The following is a 20917-nucleotide window of genomic DNA, read 5'->3' as shown; positions in this document are numbered from 1 at the left end:
AGCAAAACAGCTCTGACCCTCCATGCAGGGATCAGGAACCTGACATCTGGCCATGTTTCCTTTTATGCTGGGCAGAGAGATTGTGGCCACCACAGTTAGACGAAGGGCTGTGGCTCCTCTCGCACCCCACAGCCCCTGGGGGTACTCACACTCCCGCTGTGGAGCAAGATGCTGCTTGCCATTAGAGACCCATAGGACAAAACCCTGGGGTATCCCCCGACGTCCTGACTTCAAATCCACCAGGCCAAACCCAGCTCCCATTGTTCTCAGTGTGTGTGTGGGGGGGTCCCCCATCTTATGTCGCCTAGTGCACCCCCTAGTGGCCAGCAGGACTCACCCGTCAGTGAGGCAAGTAACACCCCACAAGCAATGGAAGAGGCATGTGCAGAGTCTGGTATCCTCCCCAGAGAGAGGTAGAACTCCCTGATCATGCCCCTACCCTCATACACAGACCAAGTGCTGCAGAGAACTGCACAGAGTTTATTCCAGCTCGGCGTCTGCTGGAAACAAACCATGTGGCTTTCTGCATCATAATAAGCCACTAGCTGAGCTGCACTCTTGGGACCAGAGCCCTCCAATGGGATTTCTCTCTGCAAGCCACCCCAACCCTTTCCATCGCTCCCTCAGTCTCTCCGGCTGGAGGCAAGGATCAAGCCAGAGCCTTACCTGGGAAGTCAGCAGAAGGGTAGGGGTCTTTGATCTCATTCACGTTTGATTCAAACTCGTCCACTTTTAACTGAGAAGGAGAGAGAGAGGCGACTAACTGAGCATCCCGGAAACACCACCCGTGGCACTGCCAGGGCTCTGCGAGCCAGCCTTCCGCAGGCCAGCGGGACAATGCTGCAGGCGAGAGGCAGGGAGAGCTCCCCCGATCTCCCACTGGGGCAGGAGCCATCTGTTTGTTCTGTGTTTGTACAGTGCCTGGCACAATGGGGCTCTGACCCACGACGGAGGCTCCTAGGCAGAAGCGGATTAAGGTTCCCTGGGGTCTTGGGCCAGAGCAAGTGGGGGGCCCCTCCCCACCCCTTCCACCTGTGGCCCCACCCACAGCCCCACCCCTTTCTGCCCCTTCCCCTGGGGCCCGCCCCTGTTCCACCCAGGGTCCTCCTCATTCTGCCCCCCCACTGCAGCCCCACAACCCCTTTTGCTCCTTTCTGCCCCCCCCCACTGCACCCCAAGACCAAGAAGCTCTGTCCCGTGCCACGGCCCTGGGGCCACAGCAGGGTGTGAGAGCTCCTTCAGTCCCAGGGTCTGGATGCTGAGGCTTCCCCTGCCACCCCCGTGCTTCTCTGTGGGACCAGGGTCTGGCTGCTGTGGAGGGGGCTTCCCCTGCCCAACACTTCTGCCACGGAACAGGGTCAGTGCGTGGGGGCTTTCCAGCCTCACCCGCCCGGCGGCCGCAGCTCCAGGCTTTCGCTGCTGCCAGCAGATTTTTTTCCGGGGGCCCCCCCAGTTGGCTGGGGCCCCAGGCCCAGTGGCTAATCTGCCACTGCTCCTAGGCGCTACCATAATAGAAATAATTAATAATAAATAACAAGGGGCAGGGGAGCCAGGATCACTGGCCAGTTGGACAAGGGCCTCTGATGGGCCCTATATGTGTGTGTGTCTGTGAACACGTGTGTGTAGAAAGATCTTGAGTGGAAACTCCACCGAGACAGTCCTTTGATACGGGACCTTTGATCCTGGGCCTGTACCCACTGAGTCCCACTCCCCGTCCCCCCTCCACGCTTTTTGGGAGGGGACAGGGAAAGCAGGCTCGCTTGTCAGAGGAATGATCCGGGCCTACAGGGCATACAGAATGGACGTCTTGCTACAAGTCTCCGGAGATGCGTCTGCTGAAGCTCAGGATTTTGTCCCCAGTCATTCCGTGGGCCCTGGGGAAATCTCCCTCCCTCCTGGCATGGCCATCCACCTTTCATGCACGACAGGACAAATAATGGGAAGACATTACTGCTGGGTACCGTACTCCTCAACTGCCAGGGAAAGTTCCCCTAGACATTTGTTCAGACGAGCTCAGAGGGGTCGCGGCACTGACCTTGGCTGTGGTGGGGATTCCTTCAGCCTTGGCTTTCTGCTCCAGCTTCTTGGCCAGCAGGAGCTTTTCCTCCTCAGATTTCTCTGGGTAACTTCTGGACGGGGGAACCACAAAAGAGAGGTGAGGAGTGAGGCCATGGCAGAGATGCAATGAATGCTGCTGAGATGATGCCCAAGACCAGCAGCTCACATTGATTTGCAAGCCCTGGGCCCTTGGGGGTTCCCGCTTTTAAGCAGCAGAGAGCAGCACCGACCTGGACATTTTCCTCCGCTTCTTCTCCTCGGCTTTGGCTTTCTGGGCCGACGTCAGGTTCTCGGCCTCGGCCAGATTGTCCACAGCGATGGCCAGGAAGACATTGAGCAGATATCTGAGAGGGGGTGGGGCTAAGGAGCTTAGGGAGCATGCTCATATGTAAGGAATGAGTCCCTTCCATGGCCCAGGCTTAGCGAGAGCCTGTGTGATGACACTAAGCAATGTACGCAGGCAGGTGGGGAGAACCCCAGGTTCAGCAACGAGCCCTCTGTGTACCCATGACAGCTGCCTCTTGGCTGTCACCAGTGAATCTCTGTTGGTGTCCCAACGGATTTTTTCATCCCTTTTAACCCCCACTCCTGTTGCATCATTTCCCTCACTCCTGGTACTATGATGTCTGAACATACCATACCCAGCCCCATAGCTCTTCCCCGATGTGTACTTGAACCTAGATGTGACTGTGCTAGATAAGACAAGAAAACGCCCAGCTGTTACTCCCCAACTGGCTAGAAAGAGGATACAGTTCCCGCAGACAAAGAGGATGATGAAGTAAATGCATACCAGCACGCCGGGGAAGGAGGGCCCTTTATAAGCCATGATCCCATTGTACATGATTGAATTCCAATCTTCTCCGGTCAGGATCTGGGAGACAGGGTGAGTGAAAGAACAGGTCAAGTAGAACCATTCCACTGGACCAGAAAGAACAGAACCCAGAAGTCCTGACTCCTTGTTCCCTGCTCTAACCACTAAGTCACACTGTCCCCCAGAGCCCAAAAAAGAACCCAGGTATCCTGACTTCAGCCCCTCCTCTATGCGTTAGACCAGCGGGATTGATGCCCACTGCACCCCATGCCCCGTACCTGGAAGACACTGATAAGCGCCTGGGGGAAGTTATCGAAGGTGCTGCGCCGCAACTCCATGTCTTCAAAGTCGAACTTCCCACCGAAGAGCTGCATCCCCAGCAGGGAGAAGATGATGATGATGATGAAGAGGAAGCGGAGGAAGAGCAGGGAGGCGATGGAGCGGACCGAGTTTAGCAGGGATGCCACCAGGTTGCTCAGAGAGGTCCAGTATCTAGCGTGAGGAGAGGCACACAGGCTGCTTACGTCAAGGGGTGCCACTGGGGCGCACAAGCAAAAATGGGGGGCAGGGTGATGAGGGGAATGCCTTGCTCAGTTGGAGGGGGACACTCCATCATCTCATCTCTGCTTGGCCAAATGTCTCCCGTGTGGTCCTGGGACCAGGTGTTAGACAGGAGATGATAAGAATAATGCCTAGCTCTTCTGTGGAGTTTTTCATCAGTAGATCTCAAAGTGCTTTGCAAAAGAGGCCATGTTCCTTGTCCCCATCTCACAGGTGGGGAAACTGAGGCACTGGCCAGGGACATGACTTGCCCCAGGTCTCCCAGCAGGCCAGTGGCAGAGCTGGGAGTAGAAGCCACGTCTCCTGATTCCCATTCAAGTGTGCTCTCCATTAGGAAACACATCCTAGTACTCAGTTCCTGGCTTTGCCACAGATGTCTTGTGCAACCATGGGCCTGGCACTTAGCCCCTCCGTGTCTCCGTTCCCCATGCATGAAACAGGAATAAGGATGCTGCCCTGCCGCACAGGGGGCGTGAGGAGGAATCCGTTGCTCTGATGTTATGGTGATGAGGGCAGATAAGTACCTACCTAGATAGATCTGGAGAGCCAGGTGAACCCCATGCCCAGCTTCCCCCCATTTTCATTATTGCCACCAAATATCCCAACCTAGGGAAGTGAGGTTCATGAATCCTGTGGCATTCTCAGCTCCCAGCTCTGTTGTGTCTCTGGGACCCCTCTGGCAGAGCGGGCTCCTGCTCCTGCTCCGGGTAGCTGTGAGGAGCCTCGCTGGGTCCCAAAGGACAGGCTGAGCTGCTGGTTTGTCTCGTGGCAGGAGGGCTCAGACCCTGCACTCTCCACGCCCTCCTTCCAGCAGGGCCGCAGGTAACTACTCAGAGTGTGGTTTGCCCCACCACTCACAGGACAGCCTGATCAGCTGGGGGCTGATAGCGGTGAGTCAGTGTCAGATTAGAGCCCCAGAGTTCTGTGTCCCAGACCCCCACCCTATTCCCCATTTTTTTATCATCCTGTGGAACTCCTTGCCACAGGACACCACAGAACCAACTACTACAGCTAGATTGTAAAGAGGGCAGGTTAACATTAGGAGCACTAATGGCTGTCCCCACTGCTGCTGTTGAGGCACACAGGAGTATCCGATACTGGAAAGCCTTGAGAAAATCATAACAGAGTGTCAGAGCTAAAGGGGAAGCTCACGCAGCTGGAGGGTGCAGAGAGATTGCCAGCTGTGCCCATTTCCCCACATTCTCCATAGTAAAGGTGACCTGTCAAGGGGGAAAAACATTGGGCTTGGCCTTTTTTTGCTCCCTTCTGAGGGATAAAGCAGGCCTGGAAAGGACGGGTGGATTTGTTTTCAGTGGTATTTTACCCGTTTGCTTTAATTCATGTCTTGGCTACGCTGGAAGACTCGAGGACTAGTAAGATTGTGACACTGCAGGGACCAAGGAAGTGACACCTGGTTAACTGAGAAGGGAAGGGAATTTTACAGGGACTATTTAAAACTGCTGTTGGGGCAGGGACTGTCTTTTTGTTCTGTGTTTGCACAGCACCTAGCACCATGGGGTCCTGGGCCAGAATGGGGGCTGCTAGGTGCTACCACAATACAACTGAATAATTACAATGTGTTCATTGTCTGGTTTTGTTAAGACTGGGGAGAAAAGCTCTCTGTGTTAAGAATTCCACCATCCTGTCCCTTCAATTAAGGGCTGATAGCGCCCCTGCTCCACATTCCTGAGTCATCCAAAGAGTTCGCCAAGAGAAAAGGGAAGACAAGGCTTGATAGCTTTGATAGCCAAGGTACCAAGGAAGAAGGGAAGAAAAAGGTTAAAAAACCCCTTCAGACTTTCTGTTCATATCCCAAACTCAATAAGGGCCCGGCCCCTCCCTCAGGGCAGACCCCTGCTGGGACAGATAGAAAGGAGAGCGGCACCATGCAGTCCACACGCCTTACCCGCTGAGCACGCCCAGCACCAGGTTGAGAACGAAGAAAGAGCCCTGCAGAATGAGGCTGACGAAATAGATCCAGGGCCACTCGTTCCCGATGGCGTCGTTCACCTGAGCAGGACAGAGGCAGATGAAGATCCAGGGGGAGAACCAAATCCACCTGGCTCAGGTAAGCCCATTACTGGAGTAGCTGAGCACCTCACAGTCTTTACGCATGGGGAACTGAGACACAGAGCGACTAAGAGACTTGCCCACGGTCACAATGGGAGTCTGTGGCAGAGCAGGGAATTGAACCTGGGTCTCCCGGGTTTCAGACTTGTCCCTACTCATTGACCAGCCTTCCTCCCAGGAACCCAGTGGTTAGGGCACTAGTTTAAGGCTTTGAAGACCCAACTCCCTACTCTGCCACAGACTCCTTGTGTGACCTTGAGCAAGTCACTTAGCCTCTGGGTCTCAGCTCCCCATCTGTGCAATGGAGATAATAGCACTGTCCTGCCTGCCTCCCGGGGGGTGAGTGGGGCAGGGGGGGTTAATGACGGTGAAATGCTTTAAGATCTAATGGTGAAAAGCACTGTATAAGAGCTAGGTGGTGGTATTATTAAAAGCCACCAGATACAATATCAGACACTGGCCCAGCAACCTGTGTCTCAAGCTGCCCTCAGCCCACACTCCTGGGAACAAAGGATGCCCAGAAGGGTAACACACCAAGCGCTTTCCAGAGGCAGAGGCGGGACTGGAACTCAGCTCTGCAATTCCCAGCCTGTCCCTGAGCCGTCACACCATCCTTCCTCCCCTACCATTCTTCGTGGCTTGGAGGGCAAGTTTATGGTCGCTTATACCTGAGCTCCAGAGCTGAGGAGCCGTCCGAGGACTCGCTCCCACCAGGCTCCTGTCTTTTAAGGCAAGGGTGGGGTTCGTTTGAGAGTCTCAGCGGTACTTGGACAGGGACTCTCTTGGCTAGGCAGGGTTCAAACACTCTGCTGCACCGGCGGGTGCCACCTTCTCCCTGGGAGCTCATTGCTCAGTGGATACATCATCCAGTAGCTGCAGAGTCTGCGGGGCTCGCTGCCCTGGAAGGATCCCCACCATTTGGGAAGCCTGGCCAGCCCAACCCGCTTAGTACCATGTTCTTGTTCAAAGAGCGTGCCGGCGTCTCCTCCCTCGCAGCCAGCGGGCTCAGGCATTCACCTACCCAGTAGAGGACTTCCGTCCAGCCCTCCATGGTGATGCACTGGTACACAGTCAGCATGGCGAAGCCAAAATTATCAAAATGGGGGATGCTGTTGTTGGGCCCTGGCCACCCACTCCTGCACTCAGTGCCGTTGAGGGTGCAGTGATACCCGTGGCCGGTGGTGGTGCACGGGGATGGCTTCTCCATTTCCCCTTTGGCAATGATATCTGAGGGTGAAACCGAAGCACAGAAGTCAGGCTGAGCAGAGGAGAAGGATAACTACACTCCTGCTGCTGCTTGTGCCTTAGCCCCCAGCCCCACCCAGAGGAGGGCTCTGGCGCAGTGCAATATACCTCCTAGCCACACCATATAGCCATATAATGCCCCCAGCCATGCCATAACCTTCCCAGCCATGCCATATAGCCATATAACGCCCCCAGCCATGCCATACACCTCCCAGCCATGCCATATAGCCATATAATGCCCCCAGCCATGCCATAACCCTCCCCGCCATACCATATAGCCATATAACTCCCCCAGCCATGCCATAACCCTCCCAGCCACACCATATAGCCATATAATGCCCCCAGATATGCCATATACCTCTCCATCATGCCATATAGCCTTATAATGCCCCCAGCCATGCCATACACCTCCCAGCCATGCCATACACCTCCCCGCCATGCCATGTAGTCATATAACGCCCCCAGATATGGCATACACCTCCCAGCCACGTCATATGGTTATATGGCTATATGGTGTGGCTGGGAGGGTTATGGCATGGCCCCCCCGGCTGGTGGGAGGGTCGCCCACGTTCCAGACCTGTCCCGATGTAGTAGCAAGTCTTGTGCAACTTTCCCTTGAACAGCTCCTGTCCGACGATGGCGTAGATGATGATCATGAAGAGGACCAGTAGGGCGATGTGGAGCAGGGGCACCATGGCCTTGATGATGGAGTTCAGGACCACCTGCAGGACTGCAGCTGAGAGAGAGAGAGTAGGGTGACCAGACGTCCCGATTTTATCGGGACAGTCCCGATATTTCCTTCTTTGTCCCGCGTCCCGACCGATGTTCGGTCGGGACGCGGGACAAAGAAGGAAATTTGCCCTCTGCTCCGGCGCTCACGCCCCCCCAACCCCGACTCCGCCCCCTCCTTCCCCCATTGGATCTCTCAATGGAGGGAGGAGGTTAGGAGGAGGGTCGGGCAACTACCAGGAGCCTGGGAGGGGAAGGGAAAGTTGCCGCGGCCCCGCCGGGAAGGAGCCGCTGGAGCGCAGCCGAGTGGGAGAGGCGCGGGGCTCCCATGCCGGCGGCGGGACGCGCCGCATGTGCCTACGGCGGGCTGGGGAGCGGGAGGCTCTGCAGGGCTGGGAAAAGCCCTGGCTCCTGCCCGTTGCCCAGCCTGGAGCCCCGGGGAGCCCCTCAGGAGACCGGCCGCTGCTGTGGAGGCAGCAGCCGGGGCTGGCTCTGGCCCGGGTGGGCAGCGTGGGCCGCCGGAGACACGCGGCGAAGAGAGGCTGCGGGGGCGAGACTTGTCCCAGGCAGGGAGGCCGGCGGACAGGGGCGAGGGGCCAGCCGGGGTCCCCATAAACTTCCCCGCTGCTGACAGGGAGCCCCGCGCCTCTCTTGCTTGGCTGCGCTCCAGCGGCTCGCCCCGCCTGGAAGGAGCCGCTGGAGCGCAGCCGAGCGGGAGAGGCGTGGGGCTCCCTGCCGGCGGCGGGACGCGCTGCATGTGCCCACGGCAGGCTGGGGGGCAGGAGGCTCTGCAGGGCTGGGAAAAGCCCTGGCTCCTGCCCGTTGCCCAGCCTGGAGCCCCACAGGTGACCGGCCGCTGCTGTGGCTCGGCTGTGCCAGCCCTGGCCCCTTGCACGCCCGCGCCGTGGCCAGCCCCGGACTTTGTTTCTTGTCCCCCCCCCTGCCCTCTTTATCCCTAGCCCCTTCTGCATCGGGGCCAGCTTTTGCCCTGGGGTGGGCAGCACGTGCGCCCGGCGCGGCTGGGGCCTGCTAATGCCCCCCCGCCCCTGCGAAACTGCTTTTTTTTTTTTTTTTTTTGGCTCCGCCGCCATTTTTTTTTTTGCTCCGCCCCCCCCCCTCCCCCCCCGCGTCCCGATATTTCATCCCTGTGGTCTGGTCACCCTAAGAGAGAGAGAGAAGGGTAACAGGTCACACTCCCCTCCCCTCCTAACTGGCAGCACAGCGTCTCACAGACACATTGAACCGCTTCGCCACCGCAGCACATGACAGGGAAGAGAGGGAGGGACCTGGGCCCAGCTCTCACTGGTGTCAACCACTAGGCCATCCTTCCTCCCCAGCATGTGTCCCTATATGTCCCAGGAGGGAGGGGTGTGAGAAGGAAAGCCCTGGTGACTGAAATCTCTCAATCCCATTACAGGCAGCAGCAGCTCCAGGCCCCCTCACACTGCCCCAGAGGGATTGGGGAAGGCTGAGTCCCCGCAGTTCATCTCCTTGGGAGATGGTCTCACGATGGGGGCATCTGGCTCCTAGACACTGGGGTGACCCCCACCAGCTCCTTTCACAACAGACTATGGTGGGATTGACGCATGCTGGGTCTTGGTGGGTTATATCTCCGCGAGGGGCACTAGCACTGGGACTATCTAGATCAGGGGTGGCCAACCTGTGGCTCCGGAGCCACATGCGGCTCTTCAGAAGTTAACATGTGGCTCCTTGTATAGGCACCGACTCCGGGGCTGGAGCTACCAGCACCAACTTTCCAATGTGCCGGGGGGTGCTCACTGCTCAACCCCTGGCTCTGCCATAGGCCCTGCCCCCACTTCACCCCTTCCTGCCCCCTCCCCTGAGCCTGCCGTGCCCTCGCTCTTCCCCCTCCCCCCTAGACAGGGCCAGCTGCAGGCACCAGCTTGTCAATTGATGCAAGAAGCTACAGCCCCCTTGCGAAGTTTGGTCCTGCTGGAAGCCGGCAGAGCCAGCACTGGCTCCATTCCCTCCTCCCATCCTGTGAAAAACATGGACAGGGCAGGACCTCTGCTCTTTTCCCCTCCAGCACCTGGCCTGGAAAGGGACAGAGGGAGCCATCCCTAACCCCCCAGCCTGGGAAAGGGGAGATGAGAGGGGACCCCACTACAACCCCCAGGCCTGGGAAAGGGGGGCGAGGAAACCTAGGGGGAGCAGAGGTGAGGCTCCGGGGGCTGGATTGAGGGGTTGGGGACTGATGGGGGGCCTGAACTGATGGGGGGATGGGGAGGCTGCGAAAGAGAAGTCTATTTAAAATAAAAAATTATTTATTTATAGTTATTTGGACAATTATTAATTAAAAACCAAATTATTCATTGTAATTACTGGATCATGTACATACGTATGTAGTTATCAAAATTATACAACAACAGAAGACGGTTTAATTTATTGTTGAAATGCTTTGAATGTGACTGAATTGATTATTTTTTTTTAAAAATCATATTCAGGGATTATGACTGTAACTACTGCACTGAGCTAAGAAAAGCTCTGAAAGGGGCTTGCTGTTGTAAAGATCTTCTTACGTGTCAAGATCTTTACAGCTCACCTCATTATTCAAAAATCATTGGAAAACGTGCTGCACAGAGAGAATGCTTTGTGTTTCTCAGCTGTTCATTGCTCATTTGCCGGCTCCATGTTATAGGCCTTGTTCAGTCTATTTCTAAATGTGTGTGAATTAGGTTTTTCTATCATATTGTAACTTTGTCACAGGACAGAGCTCTCCACTGAGTACTTAGGGTTATACCTGTGTTGGGGTCCACTAGGCATAGCTACCAGGTAACTCGGGAGAGCGGAAGGCCAAAAGTGCTGATGAAGCTCTTTTGCTCTGGGCCTACCTGAACCACAGTGACTCCATCTTGGGAACTCTCACCTACTTCTGTGCTAACTGCTTACATGCTCTGAAGTAGGCTGAAGCAGAAATGTAATGTCAGCTTTTTAACAGATGGCTGCAGTTTCACTCACACTAGCAGAAATAATAGAGATAAGAAGCGAGGGAAAGGAGGGGTAGTTAGTTTGCAGGCGTCTAACTCAAGGTCGCAAAGACTGAGAAAGTTTTCTCACAAGCTTATGTAGAGCTTATTGTAACAGTTGTCTGGAAGAGAGGGGTAAGGGGGAACAGCCAGACAAAGAGATGTATGCAAACAGTTTGAAGTATAAAAGGTAAAATTTGTTTGTATTTGTTGCACTAGATTTGAGACATGCCGGTCTCCTAGTGCCATTTCAGAGCTCTGAAATAAACTTGGCTTGCTTTCTCCCCTCGGTGTCTTTATTGGTGCCAAGCACACCGGGCAACGAACCCCCTGTTTGCCATCTCGGGCCCAGTTCTGGGCAGGCAACACCTGTGTACAAGAACTTCCCATACATTCTCCCCTTTTTCCAACCAGCATGGATGCCTTCCCTCTACGGTAGCTCTCCATTTTGGAATGGATACTTTTGAGGGGCTCCATCCTCATAAGGAGATACCATTACCAGAAGCACGACTATTATATTGAAATGAATCTCTTGGTACTGAGGACTAGCCCAAATACAACATCTTCTGCATCTTCTCCTTTTGAATTCTCCTGAAGTATGTCTGTCTACTTGCAGCTTCCATTCAAGCAGCCAGAGAGAGGCACGTGTTCATTAAAGGTTGACTTGTCAACCGGACATTATCTCTCTCTCTCTCTCTCACACACACACACACACACACACACACACACACACACACACACACACACACAAGCAGAGGAGAGTTCGAAAGCGAAAAGACAGATTGAAAAACAGAGTTTGATGATTTTTTTTAAAAAAAATCTCACTGATTGTGGGGCCAATCACATGATTTTAGAGGATGTGAGTCATGGTCCTGCTTTGAGCAGGGGGTTGGACTAGATGACCTCCTGAGGTCTCCTCCAACCCTGATCTTCTATGATTCTTGATCTCTTGAGGTTGGCAATACTGCTATTGGGTGAGAATCTCTAATTCACGTATCCCCTGTTGTTAAGAGGGAAAACGGAGCAAACCAGTTTAATACTCTATTAAGAGAAGCCCCCCACTCTCTCACTAAGTGGCTTGCTGATCTGCATGTGATTTGCATCCATAGCCTCCCAATAACTCTGTACCCAGCTAGCATTCCTTCCACAGCCAACTCCCAGGTCACCTCCACACCTGCTGCTCCTGCTCACGCACAGCCTCTTACTCCTTGAGGGAATTCTGCGCCGCCACACAATGCACAATTTTGCAGAATTCCGTTGCCACTGCAAAAACAACAAGGAGTCTGGTGGCACCTTAAAGACTAACAGATTTATTTGGGCATAAGCTTTCGTGAGTAAAAACCTCACTTCAAAATACAGACTAACACGGCTACCCCCTGATAGTTGCCACTGCAGAATTTCTAACTGCCACTAGGGGCCGCTGGACTCTGCAGAGTGGAGCACTTTGATGCTCATTCTCCCAGGGATGGAGAGGGCCTTGGAGATGCAGCCAGCTCTGGCAAAGGCTGAGGAAGGACACGGCTGCACCACACCATGTCCCCGGTGGGACAGTAAAGAAGCTGTGGGGAGTAAAGGCTCTGGGGGTGCCAGTGTCTGTGCCAGGGAGTGCCCCGCGACTGGGCTCTGCGGGGAGGGGGTGTTGGTCTCTGGGCAGGGAGTGCCCCGCGACTGGGCTCTTCGGGGAGGCGGTGTTGGTCTCTGGGCAGGGAGTGCCCCGCGACTGGGCTCTGCGGGGAGGGGGTGTTGGTCTCTGGGCAGGGAATGCCCCGCGGCTGGGCTCTGCGGGGAGGGGGTGTTGGTCTCTGGGCAGGGAGTGCCCCGCGGCTGGGCTCTGCGGGGAGGGGGTGTTGGTCTCTGGGCAGGGAATGCCCTGCGGCTGGGCTCTGCGGGGAGGGGGTGTTGGTCTATGGGCAGGGAGTGCCCTGCGGCTGGGCTCTGCGGGGAGGGGGTGTTCGTCTCTGGGCAGGGAGTGCCCCGCGACTGGGCTCTGCGGGGAGGGGGTGTTCGTCTCTGGGCAGGGAGTGCCCTGCGGCTGGGCTCTGCGGGGAGGCGGTGTTGGTCTCTGGGCAGGGAGTGCCCTGCGGCTGGGCTCTGCGGGGAGGGGGTGTTGGTCTCTGGGCAGGGAGTGCCCTGCGGCTGGGCTCTGCGGGAAGGCGGTGCTGGTGTCTGGGCCAGGGGGTGCAGTGTGGCTCGTCTCTGGGGACGGGAGTGCAGGTGTCTGGGCTCTGGGGGGGCCCCACACAACTCCTTCCAGCACCCCTCAACTGGAACTGGGTCATCATAGAGGTTTCTTTAATTCTCTACTCCTGGAAGAATCTTTTTTGCTGTTGTCTGCATTTTGTTGACATACTTGTTGACAGGTATTTTGAAATAAATTACCAAAATAATTGAAACTAAAGTGATTATATTGTGTCATTTTGACAAATAAAATATGCAGAATTTTTAAAATTTTGGCACAGCATTTTTAAAATTTTGGTGCAGAATCCCCCCAGAAGTAGCCTCTGTCTTCCTCCTGAGCCCGGCCCCGTCTGCTCCATTCCACCGTGATCTTGTCCCTCTTTATTAAGTACAGTTGAATATGACATCTGAGTCCCACACCCCCACTCTGGCCAGTCCCCCCAGCTGGGTCCCTCACTCCCACTGTGGCCAGTCCCCCCAGCTGGGCACCTCACCCCCACTGCGGCTAGTCCCCCTAGCTGCCCCCAGCCCCACTGAGGCCAATTCTCCCATCTGGGCCCCTCACGTCCACTGCAGCCAGGCCCCCCAGCAGAGCCCCTTTCCCCCACTTCAGCCAGTTTCCCATCAGTGGGGCCCCTCGCTCCCATCGAAACCCAAACTGAGCCCTGGTTTTGCCCAGGGCTGTGCTTGATGGGTTCGAGCTAGGGTGACCAGGTGTCCTGATTTTATAGGGACAGTCCCAATATTTGGGGCTTTCTCTTATATAGGCACCTATTACCCCTCACCCCCGTCCCGATTTTTCACACTTGCTATCTGGTCACCCTAATTCCAGCTCCCTTTGTGTTCCTGCCCCCACTAGTGGCAGGAAACTGAGGTTTGGCAAACCAGGGGAAGGGGAGAAAACCCCTAAACTCCATTTGGGCAGAGAGGATGCTGCCCCCCTCCTCTCCTGCCTTCGTCCAGAGGCTTTGCTGTCTGGTGCTTCAACTGACCCAGCGCAGCTGCCTGCGGCCATCAGGGCCCAGAATAGTTGCTGCGTTTTGCACCGGGCACAGCAGTGCCGGCCGCCTATCCACCACCCCAGCTGACGCTAATCACTGCCTGTTGCTGGGGCCTCTTCCAGGTCAGGATTTAAATACTTTAGATCCAGCCAGTTATTGGGGGGGAGGGGAGGTATTTATATTTATGTTTTTACATTCACACCCCACAATAACAGGGCTGGGAGATTCCCCACTTTCAGTTTGCTCTGGGGGCCGCTGAAATCCTGACCCCACCTGGTATTACACCCTGAATGCTCTTCGGAGCCAGACTCTAAGACAGATGCCCATCTCCTGCTGCCATCAATAGGGGTGCATGCCAGGTTTGGCCCACACATATCTTCCTAAGTATTCATTTGACTGGTAGATTAGAAAATACCAGAACTGAAAGAGTGAATTCACCTTAACAAAGGATGGGACCCAGGATTGAAATCTCCCGCCTCTAGGTGATGTGCAAGAAATCAGGCCAAAGCCCATGTAGCTCCCTTTTCACCTCCACACAGACAGCAAACATGCCAGGTATCACTGTATAGCTAGCAGCCCCATTCCATATTGTGACCCGAGAACCTGTTAATGCCAACCAACAAGGAGGTACAGAGGGGTACAGGTGTACCCTGAGGCCAGTATGCACCTTCTCATTCACCCAAGAATGTCATGAGAGGTATCCACAGAAAGCCAGTGTCACATTGGTTATTGATATCATTGTGAGATGTATGTACTGATATTATGTAAGGAGTTAGAATCATTGAATATCGGGGTTGGAAGGGACCTCAGGAGGTCATCTAGTCCAATCTCCTGCTCAAAGCAGGATCAAAGTATATATACTGAAAACATGGTCTTATAGAATGGATTAAGGTGTGGTGGAAATCTATGAAGTCTGGGCTACAGACTTAAAACTGCCTTCACCAAACAAGGGCACTCCACCAGAGAAACAGATCACATCAAGGAATGACCCCACACTGGAACCCATGTTGGACATCATCCAACAGTTACAACCTATACTCGATGGGGACCACCTCCTGAAAGAGCTTTCCTGAACTCTCTCTTCTGGCCTTCAAACAAGGCCCCCATCCTCTCCAAACTCATCATCAGAAGCGAGCTCCTCACGGACTAGGACACACAGACTCAAAGTGGCACCAGAACTGCCAGAACAACAGATGTAAAACCTGCAGACATAGCTCCACTGCTGCAATGACCAACACCCCACACAACACACCTTTCAAGATCCATGGGTCCTACACATGCCTATCACAACATGTGGTGTACCTCACCCAGTGCCCAACAACAACTATGTGGGTGAAACCAAACAATCACTACACTCTCAAATGAACTTGCACAGTAAAATGATAAAAAACAAAAACACCCAATCACCTGCGGGCAAACACTTTTCACCAAACGACCACTCTGTATCTGACCTCTCAGTTCTCCACCTCAAAGGAAACCTGCACGACGCTTTCAAAAGACGAGCCTGGGAGCTTAAATTCATAAGGTTCCTAGACACCAAAAATCACCATCTTAATAAAGAGGCTCTGGGGTTTTTTTACCTTCCTCTGCAGCGTGGGGCATGAGTCACTTGCTGGAAGATTGTCTGCAACTTGAAGTCTTTAAACCATGATTTGAGGACTTCAATGGCTCAGACACAGGTTTGATACAGGAGTGGGTGGGTGAGATTCTGTGGCCTGCGTTCTGCAGGAGGTCAGACTAGATTATCTTAATGGTCCCTTTTGACCTTAAAGTCTGAGTCTATGACACTGGATTTATGGCTTATTACAACAATCTGTAACCCACTAACCCCCTTTGTTTGTCCCATGACTGCAGAGGTGGTAACGGGCCACTTCACCTTGAATGGTCCCTTAGAATATGTGCGAGACTAGGTGGGTGAATGTGTTAACTACTTATGCTAAATCATCTGTTCCACCTTGTATTTAGTACAGAGCACCTTTCCCAGACCCGAAGAAGAGCTCTGTGTAGCACCAAAACTTGTCTCTCTTGCCAACAGATGTTGGTCCAATAAAAGATATTCCCTCACCTGCCTTGTCTCTATAGTCTTTTTAAGCAGAGCAGAATCCCCTCCCCGGCTCTGCTTTCTACAAGTCTCTTTGGGTCTGTACCCACAGCCCATACACTCCATGTAGCAAGGTCTTATAGACCAACACTGGCTAGCCATGTGGCACATGTTTGTCTCATAGCTGTCCAGTAGGCCACCCCCCTACTGCCAGTGGACTACTCTCCCCTCTGCCACAGTATTCACGCTGGCAACACACAGGGGACAAGGCAGGGAGGTAGGTGACACTGCAGGCATTAGGGTTTCCAGGGTAGGATGTATGCAGGGAATTGCTCATACATGGGCCATGGCCCAGTTAAATCTGGCAGCCAGAGTGCTGACCTGCAGGATCCAGACATGCATGGATAGGATAGACCCTCACGCCTCTGATACCCATTCGTCCTACATGCCAAGTACACATGTAAGCATCCCTCCTGCCAGGCCAACACGCCCCCTGGGTGTGTGAGTCACACCAACCTGCCAGTCTGTGCCTGGCACCTCAGCTCAAAATGCCCCTTTAGCAGTGACGGCAGTTCAGATATTGGAGAGGGGTGTAAATTCCAGTCCCCGCTCATCCCACCCCCTCCTCCTGCAGGGACCCTGGGTCTCCCTTGGCTGGGAAGTCTCCCCACTTTCTGACCCACACAATGTGTGAGCCAGTGCTGCCAGGGGTCAAGTTCTTGGTGGACTCCCCTGTGTTCCACGGCACAGCAACAGACGCCCTGTGTGCCAGGTCACAACGCCATCTGTCGGTACAGGGGGGCAGCAGGCCATTGTCAGTGAACGGCATTACAACCCCCAGGTTGCCCAAGGGCATCCAGCAGCGCAGTGGCACAGCTGGGTCTCCTCACGCCCAGCCCAGTGCCTCACCCACTAGACCACACTGCCTCTTGGGCACCTAGTGCTATAGAGACTGATGGAGGATAGGAGTGTCTGTGGACAGCATGGTCCTGTGCTCCTTACTCAGCCCACTGTCAATCAGGTGTGACACCAATCGGATTATGCCGGTGTGAATGGGGAGCGAGAGGAGAACCAGGCCCTGGCTTCTTTTCCTGGAGCCTCAGCACTAGGGTTACCATATTTCAGCAAGCAAAAAAGAGGACGGGAGGAGCCCCGCCCTAGCCCCGGCCCCGTCCTGCCCTAGCCCTGCCCCATCCAGCCCTAGCCCCACCCCTGCCCCTCCCACTTTCCCCCCTCAGAACCCCCAACCCTCCACCCGCTCCTTGTCCCCCTGACTGCCCCCTCCTGGGACCCCTGCCCCTAACTGCCCCCCAGGACTCCACCCCCTACCTAAGCCTCCCTGCCTCTTGTCCTCTGACTGCCCCCTCCTGAGACCCTCCCCCAATCCTAACTGGCCCCCTAGGAATCTACCCCCTACTTGTACCCTGACTGCCCCAACCCTTATCCACACCCCCACCCCCAGACAGACCCCTGGGACTCCCACGCCCCATCCAACCACTCCCCACCCCCTGACAGCCCCGCCCCATCTAAACTCAACTCCCGACCCATCTAAACCCCTCTGCTCCTTGTCCCCTGACTGCCCCCTCCTGGGACCCCTGCTCTTAACTGCCCTCCAAAACCCCACCCCTACCTAAGCCTCCCTGTTCCTTGTCCCTTAACTACCCCCCGCAAATGCCCCCCAGGACCCTACCCCCTACCTGTACCCTGACTGCCCAAAACCTTATCCACACCCCCACCCCCAGAAAGCCCGCCCCCAGAACTCCAGACCCCCCCCGTCTCTTGACTGCCCCCTCCAGAACCTCCCTACCCCTTCTCCGACCCCCTGGCTCCCTTGTCATTGGCCTTCGGCTAACGTCTCTGTGAGCCGTTCTCCCGGCAGGCTGGCTGGCGGGGGAGGAGCTCCAGACTGCCGGAGGCGATCTGCGAATGCAGGGAGGGAGGGAGAGAGTGATCTCAGCTGCAGGGGGGAGGAGGGGGAAGTGGAGGACGGGCTCTCTCCGGCTGTCAGAGCCCCATGTAAGTGACACCATCCGGCCAGCTGCCCTGTTAGCCGCGCGCGCTCTGCATGGGGGGGGGGAAGTCCGGACATTTACAAATCCCCCCCCGACGCTATTTTTAGCTCAAAAAGCCGGACATGTCCGGGGGAATCCGGACGAATGGTAACCCTAAGCTTGCCTGAACTCCCAGAGGTCCTGCACACAGTTGCCTGTGCACCCCACATCGGGCTCTCCTCTCTCCCCATGTTCATGGAAGCCCAAGCGGATGCCAGAGCCCGTCGCTCTGTGCTGTGGTGTCGGGGAGCCCTGCCCAGCTCGGCCCAGTGGGCCGAGCCCGGCCCCCATTGGCCTCTCGCTCTCACAGCGCAGGAGCTTGTTCTATTTGTAAGCCTGTGTTAAAGCGCCCAGAGCTCTTCCTGCCCTTGGGGACAGTTCCCTGCGCTTCCTGGGGGGGTCAGCAAGGCCCAGCGGCTGGGGCTTTGAGCGCAGCCTCTCAGCTCTGGGTCTCTGCTTTAACTCCGGCCCAGGTCCCCAGGGAGGTACAAGAAGGTGAAAACCCCAGCCAGCCTCAGCCAGCTCCCAACCCCAGCCCAGCCGCAGGCAGCTCCCAACCCCAGCCCAGCCGCAGCCAGCTCCCAACCCAGCCCAGCCGCAGGCAGCTCCCAACCCAGCCCAGCCGCAGGCAGCTCCCAACCCCAGCCCAGCCGCAGCCAGCTCCCAACCCCAGCCCAGCCGCAGGCAGCTCCCAACCCAGCCCAGCCGCAGGCAGCTCCCAACCCAGCCCAGCCGCAGGCAGCTCCCAACCCCAGCCCGGCCGCAGCCAGCTCCCAACCCCAGCCCGGCCGCAGGCAGCTCCCAACCCCAGCCGGCCTCAGCCAGCTCCCAACCCCAGCCCAGCCGCAGGCAGCTCCCAACCCAGCCCAGCCGCAGGCAGCTCCCAACCCCAGCCCAGCCGGAACCAACTCCCAACCCCAGCCCAGCCGCAGGCAGCTCCCAACCCAGCCCAGCCGCAGGCAGCTCCCAACCCCAGCCCAGCCGCAGCCAGCTCCCAACCCAGCCCGGCCGCAGCCAGCTCCCAACCCAGCCCAGCCGCAGGCAGCTCCCAACCCAGCCCAGCCGGAACCAGCTCCCAACCCCAGCCCAGCCGCAGCCAGCTCCCGACCCAGCCCAGCCGCAGCCAGCTCCCAACCCCAGCCCAGCTGCAGCCAGCTCCCAACCCAGCCCAGCTGCAGCCAGCTCCCAACCCAGCCCAGCTGCAGCCAGCTCCCAACCCAGCCCAGCCGCAGCCAGCTCCCAACCCAGCCCAGCCGCAGGCAGCTCCCAACCCAGCCCGGCCGGAACCAGCTCCCAACCCCAGCCCAGCCGCAGCCAGCTCCCAACCCAGCCCAGCCGCAGCCAGCTCCCAACCCCAGCCCGGCCGCAGCCAGCTCCCAACCCAGCCCAGCCGCAGGCAGCTCCCAACCCCAGCCCAGCCGCAGGCAGCTCCCAACCCCAGCCCAGCCGCAGCCAGCTCCCAACCCAGCCCAGCCGCAGCCAGCTCCCAACCCAGCCCAGCCGCAGGCAGCTCCCAACCCCAGCCCAGCCGCAGCCAGCTCCCAACCCAGCCCAGCCGCAGCCAGCTCCCAACCCAGCCCAGCCGCAGCCAGCTCCCAACCCAGCCCGGCCGCAGCCAGCTCCCAACCCAGCCCGGCCGCAGGCAGCTCCCAACCCCAGCCCAGCCGCAGGCAGCTCCCAACCCCAGCCCAGCCGCAGCCAGCTCCCAACCCCAGCCCAGCCGCAGCCAGCTCCCAACCCCAGCCACATCCCACAAGGCCCCTGCTCCTCCCAGAGGGTCCAGCTGACATGGGCACAGAACCCAAGCCCTGCGGTCTCTCCCCTCCCCCAAGCAATAGGGCATCAGGGTCAGTCACATTCCCCGACCCTTGCAAAAACCAGCCATTGGGGTGTGACATGCCAGGGTGCCAGCCAGACCAATGAGTCACCCCTGCCCTGCACCCTGGGGTGCCCTTTCCACTGTATTGCTCCTGTCGCCTCCAACAGGGAGCCTTCAGCGTGGAAATCACTCCCAGCCATGTCTGCGTGTGCTGCAGGCAGCCAGCCACACCTGGGCTCTCACAGAGTGACCCCAACACACCCCCTGTCCCACAGTTCCCCCCAGAAATGCATGTTCTGTGGTGCCCAACCCCCTCCTGGCTGGGCAGTACTAATCTACTAAGTCCGTTATTCCTTTAAGGGAAGAATATGCACCCGAGTTGTTACCCCAAATGGAGTTACCCAGACACGACTGGAACATGCTGGATTAGATCAAACACGTGTATTACGTACAAAGAGAGATTCTCAATGAGTACAAGCAATGAGGCAGAAAAGTCAGACACAGTTACAAGAAAAATAAAGATAAAACGCTTCTGGTGCCCAACTTAACAGTCTATTAGATTCAAAACCAAGTTTTCTCACCACGTGCTTTCCGCAGTCTGACTGACCAACCTCTTCAGGATGGGACCCCTCTTCCAGATCCAACAAACGCTACCTTCGTCGCTTCAGGTGCAGTGAATGCAATGGGCAGGGAAAGAGAGAGGGGTGCCTGAGGGGGATCTGCCCCTTCCTTTTATAGTCCTGTCCCCCTTTGAGAAGCATTTCCCGATGGGAGCGAGGCACCAGGCAGGCTGTATGGGTGGGAACTTCATGCTGGTTCTTTGCTAAAATGTCGATTTTTTGCTCCTGCCAAAGAATGGCCACCTAGTAGGTAGCGATCCATCGGTCCTGTTTACACCTGGCTGAGGCGTCAGCTCGCTCTTGTTTCCGAGGAACTGGTTCAACCACTCCCCAGACTTCTCTGGACAACATGCTTCTAGCCGGGAGCTCAGCTTGTGTTTAGCAGGTCACAGGTCACACCGCTCGTGCACATTGCATCGGATTATTGATCAGCAAATTATGAGTTGTGAACTGACCCACCACAAGGCGTCCCTTGCATGGACATTAGTACAAAGTGAACACAGCCATTGTATTCTGTCACACCTGGTTAAGGTCAAGGACAGGGAGGTGAGCCCTGGGGCACCCACGCAGAGAGCCCAGCATGGCCCCACAGACCCGGGAGCTGGGCTCCGTCTGCCAGGCAAAGGCCACTCTGCTGTGATTGGGTCAGGGGCAATCAGAGCACGCCCTGGGATCCCAGCAGATGGCACCACTATGTCCTTCCTCCTCACCCTGCCATACCCCCAGCTCCCCGGGCAGGGGAGAAA

General features: G+C 56.4%; 2 protein-coding genes across 2 annotated transcripts; both read right to left on the bottom strand.

Annotated features, from left to right (window-relative positions):
* Positions 1-56: 56 nt before the first annotated feature.
* Positions 57-2395, bottom strand: LOC135978402 (voltage-dependent L-type calcium channel subunit alpha-1S-like; the record flags this gene model as incomplete). The annotated part of the gene is made up of 3 exons (XM_065579346.1): positions 57-736; positions 2036-2129; positions 2289-2395. Coding segments are annotated over 3 exons (288 nt in total), but the record flags the coding sequence as incomplete, so codon positions are not given.
* Positions 2396-3222: 827 nt separating this feature from the next.
* LOC135978401 (voltage-dependent L-type calcium channel subunit alpha-1S-like) lies at positions 3223-20458 on the bottom strand (the record flags this gene model as incomplete). Its single annotated transcript, XM_065579345.1, has 5 exons — positions 20133-20458; positions 7323-7481; positions 6522-6727; positions 5337-5440; positions 3223-3361 (listed from the first exon to the last, which is right to left on the bottom strand). Coding segments are annotated over exons 2-5 (567 nt in total), but the record flags the coding sequence as incomplete, so codon positions are not given.
* Positions 20459-20917: the final 459 nt, after the last annotated feature.

This window comes from Chrysemys picta, unplaced genomic scaffold (assembly GCF_011386835.1).
Source record: "Chrysemys picta bellii isolate R12L10 unplaced genomic scaffold, ASM1138683v2 scaf243, whole genome shotgun sequence".
Lineage (NCBI taxonomy): Eukaryota > Metazoa > Chordata > Testudines > Emydidae > Chrysemys > Chrysemys picta.
Note: the sequence above shows the minus strand (reverse complement) of the source record. Positions and strands in the feature narration are given on the sequence as shown.